Source organism: Humulus lupulus, chromosome 7 (assembly GCF_963169125.1).
Source record: "Humulus lupulus chromosome 7, drHumLupu1.1, whole genome shotgun sequence".
Classification (NCBI taxonomy): Eukaryota; Viridiplantae; Streptophyta; class Magnoliopsida; order Rosales; family Cannabaceae; genus Humulus; species Humulus lupulus.
The window spans coordinates 204,602,234-204,622,039 of record NC_084799.1 but is presented as its reverse complement, the minus strand read 5'-3'; the positions used below and the strand labels follow the sequence as shown (position 1 = coordinate 204,622,039).

The 19,806-nt window shown below is 32.9% G+C and overlaps 2 protein-coding genes across 6 annotated transcripts; one reads left to right on the top strand and one right to left on the bottom strand.

Annotated features, from left to right (window-relative positions):
- Positions 1-1,320: 1,320 nt before the first annotated feature.
- On the top strand, positions 1,321-13,630 carry LOC133789178 (pleiotropic drug resistance protein 2-like). Its single transcript, XM_062226936.1, has 20 exons — positions 1,321-1,634; positions 1,970-2,090; positions 2,829-2,917; positions 3,692-3,776; positions 3,873-4,163; positions 4,650-4,740; positions 5,820-6,720; positions 6,891-7,051; positions 7,549-7,652; positions 7,739-7,898; positions 7,983-8,054; positions 8,687-8,793; positions 8,954-9,289; positions 9,595-9,885; positions 9,984-10,067; positions 11,007-11,140; positions 11,228-11,455; positions 11,575-11,746; positions 11,831-12,085; positions 13,361-13,630. The coding sequence occupies exons 1-20, from the start codon at positions 1,396-1,398 to the stop codon at positions 13,628-13,630; spliced, it is 4,191 nt and encodes a 1,396-aa protein (XP_062082920.1). The 5' UTR covers positions 1,321-1,395.
- LOC133789176 (disease resistance protein RGA2-like) lies at positions 13,228-18,592 on the bottom strand. Of its 5 annotated transcripts, none has more exons than XM_062226931.1 (4): positions 15,049-18,592; positions 14,722-14,802; positions 14,452-14,545; positions 13,228-13,720 (listed from the first exon to the last, which is right to left on the bottom strand). In XM_062226931.1, the coding sequence occupies exon 1, from the start codon at positions 18,501-18,503 to the stop codon at positions 15,069-15,071; it is 3,435 nt and encodes a 1,144-aa protein (XP_062082915.1). In that variant the 5' UTR covers positions 18,504-18,592; the 3' UTR covers positions 13,228-13,720; positions 14,452-14,545; positions 14,722-14,802; positions 15,049-15,068. The 5 variants fall into 5 exon arrangements, with proteins under 5 accessions (XP_062082915.1, XP_062082916.1, XP_062082917.1 ...); XM_062226932.1 differs by having other exon boundaries at positions 13,228-13,614; XM_062226933.1 differs by having other exon boundaries at positions 13,228-13,609.
- Positions 18,593-19,806: the final 1,214 nt, after the last annotated feature.

Sequence of the window (19,806 nt, the reverse complement as noted above, 5' to 3'; positions counted from 1 at the left end):
AAATTATTCGGAATTTTCTGAAAATTTGCAAGATGCTTTAAATAACTACAATATACATGATAATAAAAAAAATTGCGCTGAAAATTATTCACAGGTCAAAAATATAAAATAGTCTCACCGGTAAAGCTCTTTTTGAAGCCCCTACCACATAATACTCCAAAACTATTACTGTATACAAAATTTATCAAAGACATACATATATAGATATGCTCTTCTTTATTCGGTTTTTCATAGTACTTTTTAGTTCGCTCAGATGTCTCCAAACAAAATAAACAATTTTTTTTGGGTTTATACATTTTTGGACCCTATGTTTTGTCTCATTACCTGTTTGGACCCTATGTTTTGTAAAATGGTTAAAATAGAACCTTAAACTCAATTTTGATGAAGAAAAAATTGAATATAACAACACATTTTTTAAGCAGAATGATTTTATTTTTGTTCTGAATTGTTAGTTTGGTAAATTATTTGTGATTTTAGTTGAGAAAACATTGACCAAAATCGGTTTTAGGGTTCTATTTTAATCATTTTACAAAACATAGGGTCCAAAAAGTAATTTTTCAAAACACAGGATCCAAACAGGTAATGGAAAAAAACACAGGGTCCAAAAAAGTATAAACTTTTTTTTTTTTAATTTATGGATAGATCTATCTAAACACATGATACATAAAATCATTTAAAGTGCTTCAGAAGATGCCATTCTTAACTTTTAAAGCTCAAATAATTTAAGTTTAAGATCTTTTTGGAATGTCTTCAATATCCAAAAAGATTGGTAGAAATTGATAACATTGATAAGGATAATTTAATAGTAGTCTTCTTTGCTCCAATTTCAAGTAAATCATTGTACTAAAGTGAAAGACAATACTATTATTGGTAATAAACTAAAAAAAAAAAGCAAAAAAACCAAAACCCATCACAACCCAAAAAACTACTGTAAATTGCAACATTATTCATATATATTACATCACATGATCTTTATTCAAACTTTTAAATATTCAAATCAAACGGTAACTGCAAGCGATTCCCATCACCTGCTTTAGAAAACACACCCTTATATTCTACTCAAGCACAATTTAATAGCAAATTCATGATCAAATACTGTGAAAAACACGGGAACAAGATTCTTCCTCTTATCCACAACTTTGTTATCAAATTTTTAGTTCACAGTTCTGAGATGTTTCGTTATCACTTCTTCAAATTTGATTCTTTCTTCATTATAGAAACTTCCCTTGAAGATGTAATATATTCCACCTTTAACATCACATTTCAAGTCTTTTGATAAACTACTCAAAACTGTCACCATTTTCATGCAACATATTTCAATATACCATGCTTAAACCATGTACAATTTCATAGTTCTCTAGCTGCTTTTGTTCAACAAGTACAAAAGTATTGAATATGGCGGGTGATGAAGATGAGCGAGCACTGAAATGGGCCGCGATAGAGCGGCTACCGACTTTTGATAGGATGAAGAAAGGGTTGATCAAGCAGTTGAAAAAAGAAGGAAATGTGGTGCATGAAGAGGTTGATGTTACAAAGCTTGGAGCCCAAGAAAGGAAGCATTTGATAGACAGTGTGCTCAAAGTTGAGGAGGATAACGAGAGATTCTTGAGGAGGCTTAGGGAAAGGACTGGCAGGTTAGTGCTTCTCTGTTTGGATGCTGAGAAAATGAAGGAAAAGACAGACAGAGAACCTTGTCTGCTGTTTAGAATCTCATTGTCAGTTTGCAAATTATTAAGTTTCAGCTTTGTGATACACAAGGTCTCTGACTTTTAGTCTCACATGTCTACACTCATAATTTTTATTTCTTTCTCCTCACAACTCTTGTCAATTTTCATCAAACTAAAGAATATGATTCTTGGTCAACAATACTCTTCCTTCAACACAAATTAATAGTCACAGAAATGATTTGAGTCAATTGTGTATTAGATACTTATTTTCATTTTTTTTTTTGCCTTTTTTGGAATAATAGGGTAGGAGTTGAGATTCCTAAGATTGAAGTAAGATTTGAGCATTTGTCAATTGAAGGAGATGCTTATGTTGGTACTAGAGCACTTCCAACTCTGCTCAATGCCACCTTAAATGCTATTGAGGTACTTTTCTTATGTTCTTCAGCAATGTTATCTTCCTTATAATAAAACTGTTGGGATTAAAATCTTATTTTATGGGTACATATGTATAATGTATAATGCTATTATAAAGTGTGATATAAAATTAAATGACCAATTATGTTATAAATATTATAGGGTATTAAAATGTCTTTAATGTGTATAAAATTTTTAATTTTATAATGGGCAAAATTGGAAATCACTAATTATAAATTAGGGTTGTGGTTTCCTATATAGATATATATATAAATATCATTTTATTCTGTCCGTCATCCCGTTAACAGAAAAGAAAAAAGAAATGAGAGACTGTTCTCTCATAGAGATATATATATATATTATATAGGAAGATCTAAACTCTCCATGCAATCTCCAACAATAGCATCAGGTTAGGGCTTCCGCTCTTGTGTTAACCTTCTTCTTTAATTTAGCAAAGGATCTATAGAATTATGATTTAGGATTTCTCATATATGTATTTATAGTGACATGATTTTGGATTATGCGTTGGAGATTATTGTTCGTTCATGTTATCTGAGTGTATTAGAAATTCTAACAAAAACTACTCAATTCTTTGAATCTTGTTTCTGTTTTCATCTATATCAAAAATATTATATTTGTCCAAATGAGAACTTTACTTTGCCTTTAATGTTTGCTAAGAAAAATACTTCCATATATAATTTAAAATGAACTACTTATAGATCAGGCTTACTTCTTTTCCCCTAATAGGATGTTCTTGGACTTGTGGAACTCTCTCCTTCAAAGAAAAGGGTTATAAAGATACTCAAAGATGTGAGTGGAATAGTGAGGCCATCAAGGTATATCTTTAATGAATTTTGCACATCATATTTGTTATTTTTGCACAACATATATGTTATTTTTGAACTGTCTAATTAGTATTTTTCATTTAAAGTGAAAAATATAATATTTCATTCTCAGCTCCTCGACCACTTTCTCCACTTTTTTAAATCAATCGCATCACTAACGACCCGATAATTTATTTTATAATTGAAAATATTTTGACCAAAATCGGATCTAGGGTACTATTTTGTAAAACACGATGTCCAAATTGTCATTTGACAAAACACAGGGGTCAAAATTGTATTTTCCCTTGTTATTAATTAGATTTTAAATTTTTGAGTATTTGAAATTTTATTTAATTAATTTGAAACTTTTAGTATTGTTTATTTATCTTTTCAAATGATTTTTAAAATTTTTTAAAGATTTAATTATTATTTTTAAAAAAGAAAAAAAAATTGTTTTAATAAAAATGGCACAATTTGGTGGTGGTCAAAGTTCGGGGGCAAAATTGTTAATTATTCTATACATGTCACTGTCACATCAACAGACAAAATGCTACATCATCATTGTGTTAGCTACTTAGATGAAAACTAATAGAAGTCTCATATTTAAGTAAGCTGCATAGTTCGGAGAATTTTTAACATGACAAATCATTCATGTCACGATCATACATTCATAGTTGTAGGGGGCAAAAAATACTATTTATTCTTTTTGAATTATCTAATTAGCTTTGTGAGCCTAGTTTTCTTCCCTTTATTGCTTTGAACTTCGCAAATGGATTGTGTTCTCAGGTTGACTCTACTCCTTGGACCTCCAAGCGCAGGAAAAACAACATTGCTAAAGGCATTAAGTGGAAAACTTGATAACAATCTAAGGGTCTGTCTCTTTTCTCTCTACTTTTTTGTGTTTCACTTGAGAAAATCTTCATTTCTAGTGATGTTCTATTTACTAAAGAGTAGTGGTTTTAAGCAGGTAACCGGAAAAGTCACCTATTGTGGCCATGAGTTTTCAGAATTTGTTCCTCAGAGAACATGTGCTTATATCAGCCAGCATGATCTTCACTATGGCGAGATGACAGTCCGCGAGACATTGGATTTTTCAGGACGTTGCCTTGGAGTTGGCGCGAAGTATGCAACATTAGTTGAGACATTGAGGCGCGAGAAAAATGAAGGTGTTCAACCAGATTCAGATATTGATGTCTTCATGAAAGCAACTGCTGTGGCTGGTCAGAGCACAAGTTTGATCACTGACTATGTTCTCAAGGTATGTTGTCCTGATATTAAGTCTTTCCTTTTCTTATTTGGGTAGGTAACCATTTGATACCCTGTGTTTTTGCAAAGTATCATTTTGGTACCCTCTGTTTTCAATAATGCTCACATGGTATCCTGTATTTTAAAATCGTACATATTTGGTACCCTAAACTTAAATTTAATTAATAAAATTTTACCAATTTAATCAAACTGCTGTCAATTATGTAAGTTCCAAATTTAAATTTAATTACTTAATTACATATAACTGATGACAGTTTAATCATATTGACAAAATTTTATCTATCAAATCTTAGTCTAGGGTATCAAATATGTATAATTTTAAAATACAAGGTACCATATAAGTATTATTGAAAACAGAAGGTACCAAAATGATACTTTGCAAAAACATAGGGTACCAATTGAGTAAATTCCCCTTTTCTTATCTTTATCAAAAAATGAGTGAGAAAAGAAAAGAAAAAAATGAATGTTTCTCCAACAGATACTTGGATTGGACATTTGTGCTGATATTATGGTGGGTGATGATATGAGGAGAGGTATCTCTGGTGGGCAGAAGAAACGTGTGACAACTGGTATATAACACTTGCATACAGAATTTTACCACTTTTATTAACTTTCTTCAATTATAGTTACAAAACAGATATAAAACTTAGTAATCACAAATGTTTGATTGATTATATGTTTTATTGTATAAGATTGGTAGTTTCCATATACAAGATGAGATCAAGTGTAGAGTTTTTCTATTCAAGTATGAAAATATTACATGATATCCATAATTTTTGAAGTAAAAAAATCTAATTGTTAGAACAGTTCGAATCACAAGATTGCATTGTTAGATATTCATACAACATCTTATTCATAATTTTGCATACAACTTATAACACAATAAACAATTAAAGAATATAGTAAACATACCTGATTAAGCCATAAGAGAAAACGTGAATTGTTAATGCAATACTAACCAACTAAGCCTTCTTCACTAAGACCTCTATTTTTGAAGCAGATTATCAATCTACAAAATAACAATGAGACTATTCATATAGATAGAGTTAGAGAGGGGAGTTAGCTTATATTAAGCTAGTTGGACTGGGTCTCCTCATGAAAGGCTTCAGTTAACTAGAAAGCTCACACTTATGTCTCAACTAGACTAATATAGATACTAAGCCCATAAACAAGAGATCACTAAAATTAAATGGGCTAGATCAGCAAAGAACTATTTATCAACCCATATTTTATTAAACAAGAAAATAAATAATGTAAGCCCAAATAAAAGTCTAACATGCTTATCAAACTAGAAATCGAAAACCAAGAGAAGCTAAGACCGTCACAGCACAAAGACTAAGAGTTATGTGGTTTGGATGTATAAGCCCGCATCAACAGCAAGGAACACATCAATGGAGCTTTACTATGAAATCAGTGAAGCTCAGTACAAAACTCTCTTTATACAGATCAAAGATTGTGTTACTTTCAGTCATCACTAGCATGACATCAACACACCCAATAAGAATATGACATGTGAACTAACCAGCAAGACCACCAAACTAACTTAACTTAGGCAACCATATAAGAGAGCACATCAACATTCACTGACTTTTTTTTTCTTGTTTTATATTGTTTGAATAGATTTATTTAAGAAGTAAACTAAATGCAGGGGAAATGTTAGTTGGACCAGCAAGAGCATTTTTCATGGATGAAATATCAACAGGCCTGGATAGTTCAACCACATTCCAGATTATCAAGTACATGAGGCAGATAGTTCAGATTATGGATGTCACAATGATCATATCTCTCTTGCAGCCAGCTCCCGAGACATTCGAGCTTTTCGATGACATTATCCTACTTTCAAATGGACAAATAGTTTACCAAGGTCCACGCGATAATGTGCTTGAATTTTTTGAACACATGGGCTTCAAATGCCCAGAAAGGAAAGGTGTTGCAGATTTTCTTCAAGAATTAACTTCCATAAAGGACCAAGAACAATACTGGTATAGGAATAACCAACCTTACAGATATATATCTGTACCTGAGTTTTCGCAGGCCTTTAACTCTTTTCGCATTGGCCAAAACCTTTCTGAAGAGCTAAGAGCCCCTTATGATAAAACAAAAGTCCACCCTGCAGCTCTGGTTAGAGACAAGTATGGCATTTCAAATTGGGAACTCTTCAGGGCATGCTTCTCAAGGGAATGGCTGCTGATGAAGAGAAATTCTTTTGTTTACATTTTCAAAACATCTCAGATAACAGTCATGGCTGTGATTGCTTTTACTGTGTTCTTTAGAACACAAATGAGAACTGGAAGAATACAAGATGGAACAAGGTTTTGGGGAGCATTGTTTTTCAGTCTCATTAATGTCATGTTCAATGGGATGGCAGAACTTGCAATGACAGTCTTCAGGCTTCCGGTTTTCTATAAACAAAGAGATTCATTGTTCTACCCAGCATGGGCTTTTGCCCTGCCTATTTGGCTACTTAGAATTCCAATTTCACTCATGGAAGCTGGGATTTGGATTGTTCTAACATATTACTCTATTGGTTTTGCACCTGCTGCTAGCAGGTAAGTGCTAGACAAAAGTGCGTGGGAACATTGTACTGTTTATAAGAGCATGAATTACTTCACTCATCATCAATTGACTTTGATATGAAACTCCATGAGTCTAACCATGCCCTTCATTCTACTATTTAAGTTTACTTTTCAAACAAATTGTCTTCTTTTTTTTTTCTCAGGTTCTTCAAACAATTATTGGCTTTATTTGGTGTACATCAGATGGCTCTTTCTCTCTTCCGATTCATTGCGGCTGCTGGCAGGACAGCAGTTGTTGCAAACACACTTGGTGCCTTTACCTTACTATTGGTTTTTGTTCTTGGTGGTTTTATTGTGTCTAAAGGTAAGTAATGTAACTTTAGTTTCAATACTTCTTCCACTTCAAAAGTAGACTTTTTATTTTTTCATTAAGTCAAATAAAATCAACCATGTAACATATATATATATATATATATGGAAGACTTCTCAATAGTTACTACCCATAGATGAGTACTAACAAGTATGATGATGTAGCAACATAGTAACTTGATATAGGAAGTCAACAACAAGTAAATATATATTTTTTTACATTAATTTCGAATTTAATTTTTTCTTTGCCATAATTAATGGTGCTTCCAACCAATAAGAAACACTAGTTATATTTAGAAATTGACATACATTTGAAAAATGAAAAGTTTACAATATTATATTTTCATAATAAATTCACATTTTTCATCAGATAACCCTTCCAAAAATTTGAAAAAATCAAAATTTATTTTTAGAAATATTAATTAACAACTATAAATATGAACCATTGATCTTAATCCAATAGTTAACATTGTGTGTACATTTTAATGGCAGATGATATCAAACCATGGATGCTTTGGGGATATTACATCTCTCCTATGATGTATGGACAAAATGCCATTGCTATCAATGAATTTCTTGATGAAAGATGGAGCACTGTAAGTTATCATAATTCTGGAAAAGTCCCTCTAAAGACTATCTTATGCTATCACATAAGCTCAACATGATTATGTCCTTGTCACAGCCCATAAGTGGATCAAGCCAGCCAACAGTTGGGAAGACCCTTCTTAAAGAGAGAGGCCTTTTTGTAGATGAAAATTGGTATTGGATAGGAATTGGAGCACTTCTTGGTTTTTCTCTTCTTTTCAATGTTCTTTTTATTGCAGCATTGACATTCTTAAAACGTAAGCCATGTGTTCTATAACAGTTCATGCGCTTTTTTTTTATACATAGCTATCTCATCATTCTGTATCCAATCTTAATTTCAGCTTTTGGCGATTCGAAGCCTGTAGTTACAGATGAAGACTTCGAAAATCATACCAAAAAATCCAATTTGGAAGGTTGGTGATTGTGCCAAAGTAGAACCAAATTTATTGCATCATAATTGGCTTTTCAACACTTTGGATCAGAACAAAAAAAATCAAACTTTAATGCCTCTTTTATATAACTCATAAGTAAGATGTTAGCATTATTAGACTATTATGTCCCACATGCAATAAGTGTAAGAATATTGAACCATTAATAAGAACATGTGTAACTCCACTAATCACCAATTGGTTTTTAGATGGAGCCTCATGATTCTTGTCATGGTATCAAGAGCCAATTCTCTAGCGGGCATTCGATCCACACCGATCCAAAAAGAGTGAGCCAAGTCGAGATCCACATAGTGCGAAAAGACACTTGAGATTAAAAAAAAAATAAGCGAGCTGAAAAAAAAATGGGCCACTTGTGATCAGGTGATTCAAGATTGGTGAGTGAAAAATCGCCACCATCTTGAGAGAGATATTAGACTATTGTGTCCCACATGGAATAAGTGTAAGAATATTGAATCATTAATAAGAACATGTGTAACTCTACTAATCACCAATTAGTTTTAGATGGAGCCTCATGATTCTTGTTAAGCATCATATCCCTTCATGCTCATAGCTTTTTCCTGTGATATATCTAAATATAGTTTTTAATATGGTTGTAGGAAATGCTGGAGAAAATGTTGTAAACAAGAAAACAGTACTGGCCTTGCCCTTTCAGCCTCTAACACTTGCTTTTGACCATGTAAATTACTATGTAGATATGCCTGCGGTGAGTTACTTTCTCAAACAATGACTAGCTTAAACTTCAATCACCTATGCAGATATGATCTATGTCAAAGTATTAGCTTATTAAAGTGCATATTATAAGAGAAGAGCCACATACTTTGGTTCCAATGGTGCTTTTGGATTTTTCTTTTTCATATAATCAGGAAATGAAGAAGAGTCAAGGAGCTCAAGAAACCAGGCTGCAACTGCTAAGAAATGTTAGTGGTGCTTTCAGACCTGGTGTGCTAACTGCACTAATAGGAGTCAGTGGTGCTGGAAAGACCACCCTTATGGATGTCTTGGCTGGAAGAAAGACCGGTGGCTACATAGAAGGAAGTATAAGCATTTCTGGCTATCCCAAGAACCAAGCTACTTTCGCTCGTATTAGTGGTTATTGTGAACAGAATGACATCCATTCACCATATGTTACTGTCCATGAATCTCTGCTATACTCCGCATGGCTGCGCCTTGCTTCAGATGTGAAGAAGGAAACTTGGAAGGCAAGTTACTTATGTTACTGCTGTAAAATCCTCATACAACCCAAGCTTAGAACAAGAAAACTCATAACAACCTTCAAAGGCAAAATCAACCACACAAAGAACACAAGTTTCTATACTGGTTCGAACCAAACACTGACTAACAACTAAGAAATTACCAAAGTAGTTGCAATCTTCAATAGCTATGATTATGCATTCGAAAAAGTTGCTTCCTATTGAAAATTTTGAATAGTATCACACCTACTGACCTTGTCATGTTGCTGTGAAGTTGGTTAGAGATTGACTTTAATTTTTGTTTACACTTGTAGATGTTTGTTGAAGAAGTCATGGAGCTGATTGAGTTGAAGCCATTGAGAAATGCTTTGGTTGGACTTCCAGGAGTTAACGGTCTAACAACTGAACAGAGAAAAAGGCTTACTATAGCAGTAGAACTAGTTTCCAACCCTTCCATTATCTTCATGGATGAGCCAACTTCAGGCCTTGATGCTAGAGCTGCTGCAATTGTTATGAGAACAGTGAGAAACACAGTAGATACAGGTCGAACCGTTGTATGCACAATTCACCAACCGAGCATCGACATCTTTGAAGCTTTTGATGAGGTATAGTTAGATCTTAGACCCTTTGTACTGGAAATATAATTGCTCATATGTCTTTAATTATAAGGTCTAATTCATATCAATCTTGTTTCCTTTTTCAGCTGCTATTGATGAAAACTGGAGGTCAAGTTATATATGCTGGACCACTTGGTCACCATTCACAAGATCTTGTTGAATATTTTGAGGTAAATTTTAAGGAATATACTAATTTAGTACTGTATTGTTTGTTCTAGAACCAACTTAATAGTCTATATTGTTTGAATCAATACATTTTTGATACCTTGTATATGTTAAGTCAGTTAAAATTATACCTTTTTCCACCAATTTTGGTAAATATTTTGCTTGATAAAAAATTTATAAACATAGTTTAAAATATATCTAAAAATTAAATTAAAGTATTTAAAACATAGGGTTTGTTTGGTAAAATTTTTGTTTTTGAATTTTTTAAACACAAAAATGGAAATATTATTTTATTTTTGTTTTTTATTTTTAAAAAATAAAAATATGTTTGGTAACCATTTTTGTTTTTTGTTTTTAAAACAAAAAATAATAAACTCGTTTGATAACTTTTATTTTTATTTTTTATTTAATAATATGAAGTGTTGATTTGAAGAAGATAAGAAAAAAAAAAGGAAAAATTGAAAACTGTTTAAAAAAAAATTGCAAGTAAAAAAAATCTATTTTCAAAGTTTAATAAATTTTAATTAAAATTTAAAAAAATAGAAAATACAATTACTATTACCGAACATGATTTTGGATTTTGTTTTCATATTTTTAATCAAATAAATAGAAAACTGTTTTATTAAATGTTACCGAACGCTACCATATTTATCAATTTTTTTGTTTATCGAAACTGGTGGAAAAATACAATTTAAAAAAATATGGTGTTAATTAGACGACAGATGACTAAATTGGTTCCAAGACAAACAATAGGGTACTAAAATGATATATTTCCTAGTTTTTTTATTCAGATCCTTTTAAATAAATTTCTTAAAATGAAACAAAGTCATGTAATTAGTACAAATATGTTCTTGTTTTGGTATTAAATTTTAATGTGCTTGGTGGGAAAAGGGCACTTCCATTCAAGATGAATATATCTAAATAACCTAGTGCACTTTTTGCAGGCTATTCCAGGGGTTCCCAAGATTAGAGAGGGCTATAATCCTGCTACATGGGTCTTAGAAGTGAGCTCTAATGCTGTTGAGACTCAACTTGGCATAGATTTTTCACAAGCTTATGCCAACTCTGACCTCTATCAGTAAGCAACTTTCCATGCAATATTTTTCTTAACCTCCTAATCTAATCTATTTGTCCATAATTAATGATTAATTTCCCCACTTTTCAGGAGAAATGATGAGCTTATCAAGCAGTTAAGCACCCCACAAGAGGGTTCAAAAGATCTTTACTTTCCCACTAAATACTCTCAAAGCTTTATGACTCAGTGCAAAGCTTGCTTTTGGAAACAACATTGGTCATACTGGAGGAACTCTCATTTTAATGCCATCAGATTCTTCATGACAGTTGTTATTGGTATTATGTTTGGAGTGATCTTTTGGGGCAAAGGAAATAATATGTGAGTCAAGTTCTTTACTTTTACTCTAGCACAAAGAAAAATGTTATTACCCTTGAAGTAAAACTTCTTTATCTTCATGTAAATGTTGTTGGATTCTCATTCATCTGTTTTTTTTCTAGACAAAAACAACAGGACTTGCTTAATCTTCTTGGGGCTACTTATGCTGCTGTACTTTTTCTTGGAGCCACAAACACTTCAGCTGTGCAATCTGTAGTCGCAATCGAAAGAACAGTCTTCTATCGCGAGAGAGGGGCCGGAATGTATTCTGCATTTCCTTATGCATTTGCTCAAGTAAGAACAAGCCCAAGTACCAATTTTGATGTCTCATAACTCTGACCTTTGTATTACTAATGTGTATTTGTATGTTGAATCCAGGTGGCTATAGAAACCATTTATGTTGCAATTCAAACCATGGTCTATTCTCTTTTACTATATTCCATGATTGGATTCCATTGGAAAGTAGACAAGTTCTTCTATTTTTATTACTTCATTTTCATGTGCTTTACCTACTTTTCAATGTATGGAATGATGGTGGTTGCATTAACTCCGGGCCATCAAATTGCTGCCATTGTTATGTCCTTCTTTCTCAGTTTTTGGAACTTGTTTTCCGGCTTCCTCATCCCCAGACCGGTATGTATATTAAATTTTCACTGTGATCACAAAACAATTAACAAAATTATAAGTCAAGTTTTTGTCAAATTAACACTCTATAGTGTCCAATGATTTGTAAAAAGAACAAGAGACTTGCATGTATTTTAGTTATTATTGGAAGACTGACCTTTTAAGTAGTAGTGGAAGCAAAAATTAAGTGTAATTCAGTTTACATGTTAAGGGGCTTTAGTGTCAATAACTTTTAAAGTTTGTATAATTTTGGGCCCCTCTACTTGTTTTAATACTAGTTTGGACCATCAGTTTCAAACAATCACATCAGGACCCTCTATTTGTAAAGGATTTATACATTTTTAGACCTTGTGTTTTGTTCCATTACTTATTTAGACCCTGTGTTTTGACAAATTACTTTTTGGATCATATGTTTTATAAAATAGTTCAAATAAAACCCTAAACCCGATTTTAGTCAAAGTTTTTTCAACTGAATCACAAATAATTCACCAAACTAACACTTCAGAACAAAAATAAAATCATTCTGCTTGAAAACTATGTTGTTATATTCAATTTTATCTTCATTAAAATTGAGTTTAGGGATTTATTTGAACCATTTTATAAAATATAGGGTCCAAAAAAGATTTTTTTAAAACACAGAGTTCAAACAGGTAATCAGAAAAAACACAGGGTCCAAAAAAGTATAAACCCTTTTGTAAATTGGTAAAATATGATATAGTCAACTCAGCAGTTTGGATTCTTTCTACTCCCACATATTCAGTCTATCATAGGAGACCAACAAGGAAAATCTGTACTATTTTTTAGTTTATTATTGACTAAATTTAGGCTGAGGGTACTATTTTTTACCAATTTATAAAACAAATAAATATTTCTATTTGTAATTGTTTGAAACTGAGAAATCAAACTAGTATTAAACAACAGAGGGACCCAAAATAATATAAATGATTTTCATCAAAGAATACAAAGTGTAAACAAGAATAGCGAAGCATCCTAACTAGGTGAGCACCCAACTCTAAATTCATCTTCAAACCCCTATCCAATATATCAAAACAAAAATACAAATACAAATACAAAGTCAATCTCAAATAAGAGGATGTAGCTTTGTCATATTGCTATTATAGCAAAGCCATATAAAATTTTAGAAGATGTGATGTTCTTATGAAGTATTGTTAAGATTCTTTAGTGAAAACATGAAACAAAATATTGTGACAGCTTTTAGTGAAACAATCAGTTACAATGACAACAAAAGAAGTTTTTAACACTTGAATCTTTATATAATTGCAGCTAATTCCAATCTGGTGGAGGTGGTACTACTGGGGTTCACCAGTAGCATGGACAATATATGGCATTTTCACATCCCAAGTTGGTGACAAAAAGACTCTGATTGAAATTCCTGGTGCAGCACCAAAGGCAGTGGATGAGTTCCTCAAGGAACTTCTAGGCTTTGAGTATGACTTTCTTGTATATGTCATCTTTGCCCATGTTGGTTGGGTTCTTATCTTCTTCTTTGTCTTTGCTTGTGGCATCAAGTTCCTTAACTTCCAAAAGAGATAGAATGCATCAATCCTCTAAATCATGTTGCATTCAGTCATACTCTTAAGCGGTAAAAAAATATGCTTGTTGTTTCCCTCTTCTTAAACAAATCTACAGATAACAATTTGGAAAAATACTAAAAATTATATTTGGTGTTAGTCCATAGTGCTAAAGTACAAATTACATGTAAATACTCAAATTTGGTTATACTGTTTAATATATATTAAATTTTTTTTATTAATTTAACAAAAGGCCCCTCTCTTTAACAAGGGTCTTCCCAACTGTGGGTTGTGACAGACATAATCATGTTGAGCTTATGTGATATGAAACTAATGAAGATCAACAGATAGTCTTTGAAGGGACATGAAGAAATTCATTGATAGCATCGACATTTTGTCGATACATGTTAAACCAAATGTATCTCATTAGAGCTTGTTAGAATGTGGAAAGTGGTCTAGAGGTAGAATGAAGTGCATGGTAAAAAGTACGAGGTTCCATCTCAAAATCAATTAGTAATGAGTGGAGTAACCCATGCTGTTATGTATTGTTGAATTTACTCACACACTTTTCATGTGGGATATTTTTCTCTAACAGAGATTAATATGTTTATTACGTATTCCCTTATGTTGTCCTAGTAGTCCTAGCTATGCAATGGCATGTGTCTCTATTCTATTTACTTCTAAAATGTACTACTCTTCCTATATAATGTGTATTCATTGAGATGGTTTTGGCATTTATATTGTTTATTCTATTTCCTTTCATATTTGATTTTATTTGGCTTAGTGCAAAAGGAAGCCTCCTTTTAAAATGAAAATAAGTCATGAAACTAAAGTGACATTTACCTTTAGACACAATGAAACCTCCAAGAATAAAGACCAATAGTGAGGTAAAAGGCACCAAGTTTGTTTGCAACAATTGTTGTCCTTCTTCTGGCAGCTGCAATGAAACAAAAGAGAGAGAGAACCATCAGCCATCTGATGTATAACAAATAAAGCTAATAATCATTTGAAGAACCTGAAAAGTAAAAAAAAAAAAGACAATGTGTTTGAAAAGTAAACTTTAAATTTTCATACATCAAATTCCAAGTAACATTTTTTTTGTCTAGAAATTACCTACTAGCAGGTGCAAAACCAATGGTGTAATAGGTCAGAACAATCTATATCCCCTCTAGTCTTCCAGTTCTCATTTGTGCTCTGAAAAAAAGACAGTAAAAGCAATTACATCCATGACATGAAAAATTAAACAATTAGGTTCTGCGGTAAATATTCAAGTTTGTTCAAACTAAATTGAAAAGTCTAATCATCACTATCAAGTTTGTACTTTGTGGCAAAACTACAACACTAAAAAATTCTTAAATATTTACCAGTTAGGTCCAGCGAAAAATGACAGAAATAAGAAAGGAGAAAATACCAGCAACTTATTATAATTGATTCATGTACCTGAACTTGAAATAAATGATTTATGAACCATCTGCAATGGAACTGGAGCGCAAATCCAAATGCGGGATATGAGCAATCTTATGCCAATCCTGGCCTATTTCCCTTTGGCATCTTCTCAGTAAGCTTGGACAATCATGAATGCTTAGAATTTGTAGACTAGACATGTTTCGAATTGATTCTGGCAATGATGTTAAAGTGGGGCACTCCCAAATACATAGAGTCCTAAGTGAAGTGAGTCTCCAAATCCACTCTTCTGGAAGAGCCATAAAGTTGTAGCAGCCCCATATGCTGATGCGTTGCAAAGTGGTAACATGTTGAAGCTCGTCGACGAGTGTCACTAGTTTTGGAAGCTTAAAGAAGGACAAGGAGCGGAGGCTTCTAAGGGAGTGCCACATAATTGCATTTCCGTTAGATATGTCAAGATTGTTGCAACTACTAAGCTCCAATAGCTGAAGAGAAGATAGATGTTGAAGACCTGGAAATAGACACTTTAACTCTGGACAGTCTCTAATACTCAGCTCCTTAAGAGATGTGAGATTTTTCATACAATTTGGTAAGCATTCCATATCCTCATTCTTACCAAGAAATAGAGTCTTCAATTTGGATAGAGGAGTGAGAACAGAAGAAGCTGATAGTACTGTGACATTCATTAATGTTTGATGAAATGGCTTCAAACTTGTGTTTATTAGCTTCAAACATTCTTCAACAAGTGGAAAAAGTGGCATGGATGACAAGTTGGGGCAATAATCGATACTTAAATGCGAAAGACGAGGAAATGAAGGCCACAACTTTTTCTCTACATTCAAAGGTAGTCCTGTTTCTGTATTAAATAAATCATCCTCATCATTGACAGATACATCCCTCCACCATCCATTTAATTTAGGTAAGTTAAACAGCTCCACATTGCATAGAGATGGCAGTATAGAATTTGTTGATGAGTCATAATTGTTCATAATATACTCAAGAGCAGGCATATGACCAAGCTTTAGTATCTTCAGAGAATGAAATTGGTCCAATGGTGGTAGATTTTGGCAATTCACACAGTAAAATAGCTCAAATATGACCAGATTTGAAAAAGAGGAGGGAAACCAACTTGGAAAGCTAACACCTTTATAGTACTCCAATCTCATTTCTTTCAAACTCGGCACCACCCGAAATCCTTCCAATGCATTTCCATGATCAACAACGTCTGCTGCATAAACTTCATGAAGCGAGTTTTCCCAAAATAAGATTAAGGATCTGAGATGTTGCTTATCCTTAAAATTTGCATCTTCATAATGGATCCCATGCCTCAAATTTCTAATTTCCAATCGTCCTTGCAGGTTGTTCAGTCCCGCGAGTTCATTCAGCCCTGCAGTATGCTCTATCACAGAGCTAATGTCTCTACTCAGCACAAATTGTGAGAGTGTTTGCAGATTAGTCAGTTTGCCAAGTCCATTTGGCATATAAGTCAATTTGTTATCACCATAAATCTCAAGATGCTTGAGGTTAATTAGATTTTTAATGCCTCTAGGCAATTCTTCAAGATTATAGCAATAATTTAGTTTCAATGTCTGCAAATTGACTAACTTAATAACAGATTTGGGTAGAGCTCTCATGGATCCATTTCCAGACAGATCAAGATATCTCAAGTGCTTCAAATCACCAATAGATTGAGGAACTATTTCGATCCCCATGTTATTAAAATCCAACATGCGCAGGAACTTAAAATTTAAAAGTATCATGTCACAAACCAACTTTGGAAATCTTGCTTCAGTCACATATGGTGATTGACAAGGTAAAAGAGTTGATCGAATTCTTTTCGCTTGAGTCCATGAGGATGGAATTTGGTCTGGCGAGTACAAATTAAAGTCAAAAGAGAAGTGGCGCGCTTTCCTGTCAACAATTCCTTTAATTGATCCTAACATGATGCACTTTGTGCCTGCTATTGATATAGCAAGCTCATGCATAAGATCATGCATTTTGCATGTAAGTATATCACCCAACACATCATCTCTTTTATCTTCTTGAATAAAGGATCTTGAAAGTAACTCCATAAAATACTCATGGCCTATTTCATCTAGACACTCACTTGGATCACTAGCCTTGATGAACCCTTGTGCCATCCAAAGATTTATCAAGGTTTTCACATCAATCTTATGATACTTAGGAAATAAGCTACAATAAGCAAAACAATTTTTCAGATGGGATGGGAGGTGATCATAACTCAACTTGAGTGTCTGTAAGACCGTGTTATCCTCGTCCTGAGAAATCTTAGAAAGTTCCTTCTCAACAAAAAATGACCACTCCCTCTCAGGATTTTTGAAGTACAACATCCTTCCTACTGCTATAATGGCTAAAGGAACTCCTCCAAATTTTTTGACAATCTTCATTCCCATTTCGAAAATCTTAGAGTCACTCGATTCTTGTCCCGGAACAAAAGCCAATTTTTTGAATAGAGACCAAGATTTGTCAGGATCTAAGGTCTCTAAGCGATATGGCCTTATGGTGCCTACAAGCTTTGCAACCTTTTCGATACGACTAGTTACTATTATTCTACTCCCCTTTGCACCATTTATTAACAAGTCTTTCAACCTATGCCACTTCTCAGAATTCTCATTCCACACATCATCAAGTACAAGGAGGTACTTCTTCCTATTAATCTCTTTATGAAGAATATTTTGCAATTGCCCCATCTCAAGGTTTTCCGGGCTAGTATTAGTAGCGGCTTTAATGATCTTCTCAACAATCAATTTCACATCAAAATCATTAGCAACACACACCCACAACTTCAAATCAAAATGTTCATGGACCTTCTCATCATTAAAAACAAGCTGAGCAAGTGTGGTTTTTCCTAATCCACCAATACCAACTATGGGAATAACCATCACATTCTCCTCAATCTCATCTTTGGTATCCAACAACAGTTTCAAAATTTCCACTCTATCTCCATCCCTCCCTACAACATTTTCCTCAATTACAAAAGAATGGGTGTCTCTCTCTCTACTCACAACAACATTAGCCTTTTCATTGTTCATCACTTGAAAATGAAAATCCCTCCTATCAGCAGCAATCTTATCTAGTATCTTCCTAACACTATTGATTTTATTTGCCATCTTGAGCCTAAAAGCAATTTGGTTTGGGGTTGAGAAGAAAGTGCTTACCTTCTTGGCCACTTTGCTTTTGCTCCCCATGTATTTGACTTGTTGTCTCATAACCTCACTTGAGAACTCGTCTAGGACATCATCAGCCATGAAAACTGTATCTTCAAGCCTCTCGAGCCAATCTTTCACTTGACGATTATGGACGTGTTGGTCCTCTGCATCAAGGAGTACAGCTTTGATTGTTGAAAGAGTGTCCTCAAGGCCTTGAAGCTCCTTCTCTAAACCCCATAAGGACCCAATCTCACGAACTGCAGCAGAACCCAACCAGCTTATGATTCGATCTGTAACACTGAACACAAATCCCTCTGACATTATTAGCTTCAAACTTTGGCACACTGTCTCTCCAGGAGCTGAAGTTCAAGTTAGTGATTAAGAGCAAAAATATCCAAGTCTTAGACTGAAGTTTCTCTTGTATTACTTTTTCTAACACTATTTTGGCTGCTATTGATTTTTATTTTATGAAGGAAAAAGACAAGGCATAACATCAATTATTGCCCACCTACTATGACTTTTTTTTTTTTTTTCTTTGTGTTATGATTTATACCATGTATTTTTTCTCTTCTTTTTTTTCATTATGTTTAGATCATGAGTTTTAATAAATTATTTTTTAGACTTTATATTTTGTAAAATAATTAAAATAAAACTCAAAACTCAATTTCGGTTAATATTTTTTCAACTAAAATCACAAATAATTTACCAAACTAACAATTCAGAACAAAAATAAAATCATTCTACTTAAAATCTGTATTGTTATATTCAATTTTTTCTTCATCAAAATTGAGTTTAGGATTCTATTTTAACTATTTTACAAAACATATGATCTAAAAAGTAATTTATCAAAACACAGGGTCCAAACAGATAATGGAAAAAAACATAGGGTCTACAGAGGTATAAACCCTTTTTTTTTAAGCTAGTTTACACAAAGACAGGCTAAAATTATTCACCATAATTTTAAAGTCATGTGCCACTGCTTTTTAAAAAAATGAGTTCCGACGAAAATAAATGTGATTATTTAAAAAAAATTATCACATCCGTTGGTGTAATATTTTAGTGCATAATTATTTTGTCTTTTGAATTATGTTGGGTTAGATTTATGTTGTAAATAGAATGTATACATCATTAATTGTAACATGTCAGGAAAAAAACTACAAATTTATAATAATAGTTGTGACATATATCACTGTTAAACTATACAATAAAATACCACATGATTCAATTCAAAATAATTCTCAAAGGAAAATTTGAGCTTCTTATGCTTCCTAATACCCCATAATTAAAAATTATCCTAACTTTAATAATTGTTTTTAATAAATATGCTCCAAAGTTCATTTCGGACCAAAATACCCCTCCTATAATTATTTTCCTTCCTTTTGGTTTTTCCTCACCCTACTAGGAATGAGCATATTTGTAACAGGATACATGAATTTCTACCAAATCTCTTAGTAGTGTTTGGTATGAGGTTTGAGTTTGTGTGAGTAGAGTTAAAAGAGATTTAAAGTAAGGAAATATCAAACTCAAGTATTTAAATAAATTAAGATTACCCTCAAATCAATTAACTCACTTAAAAATATAAAACCCAAACCATTAAAAATAAATTTATCAAAATAAATTATAA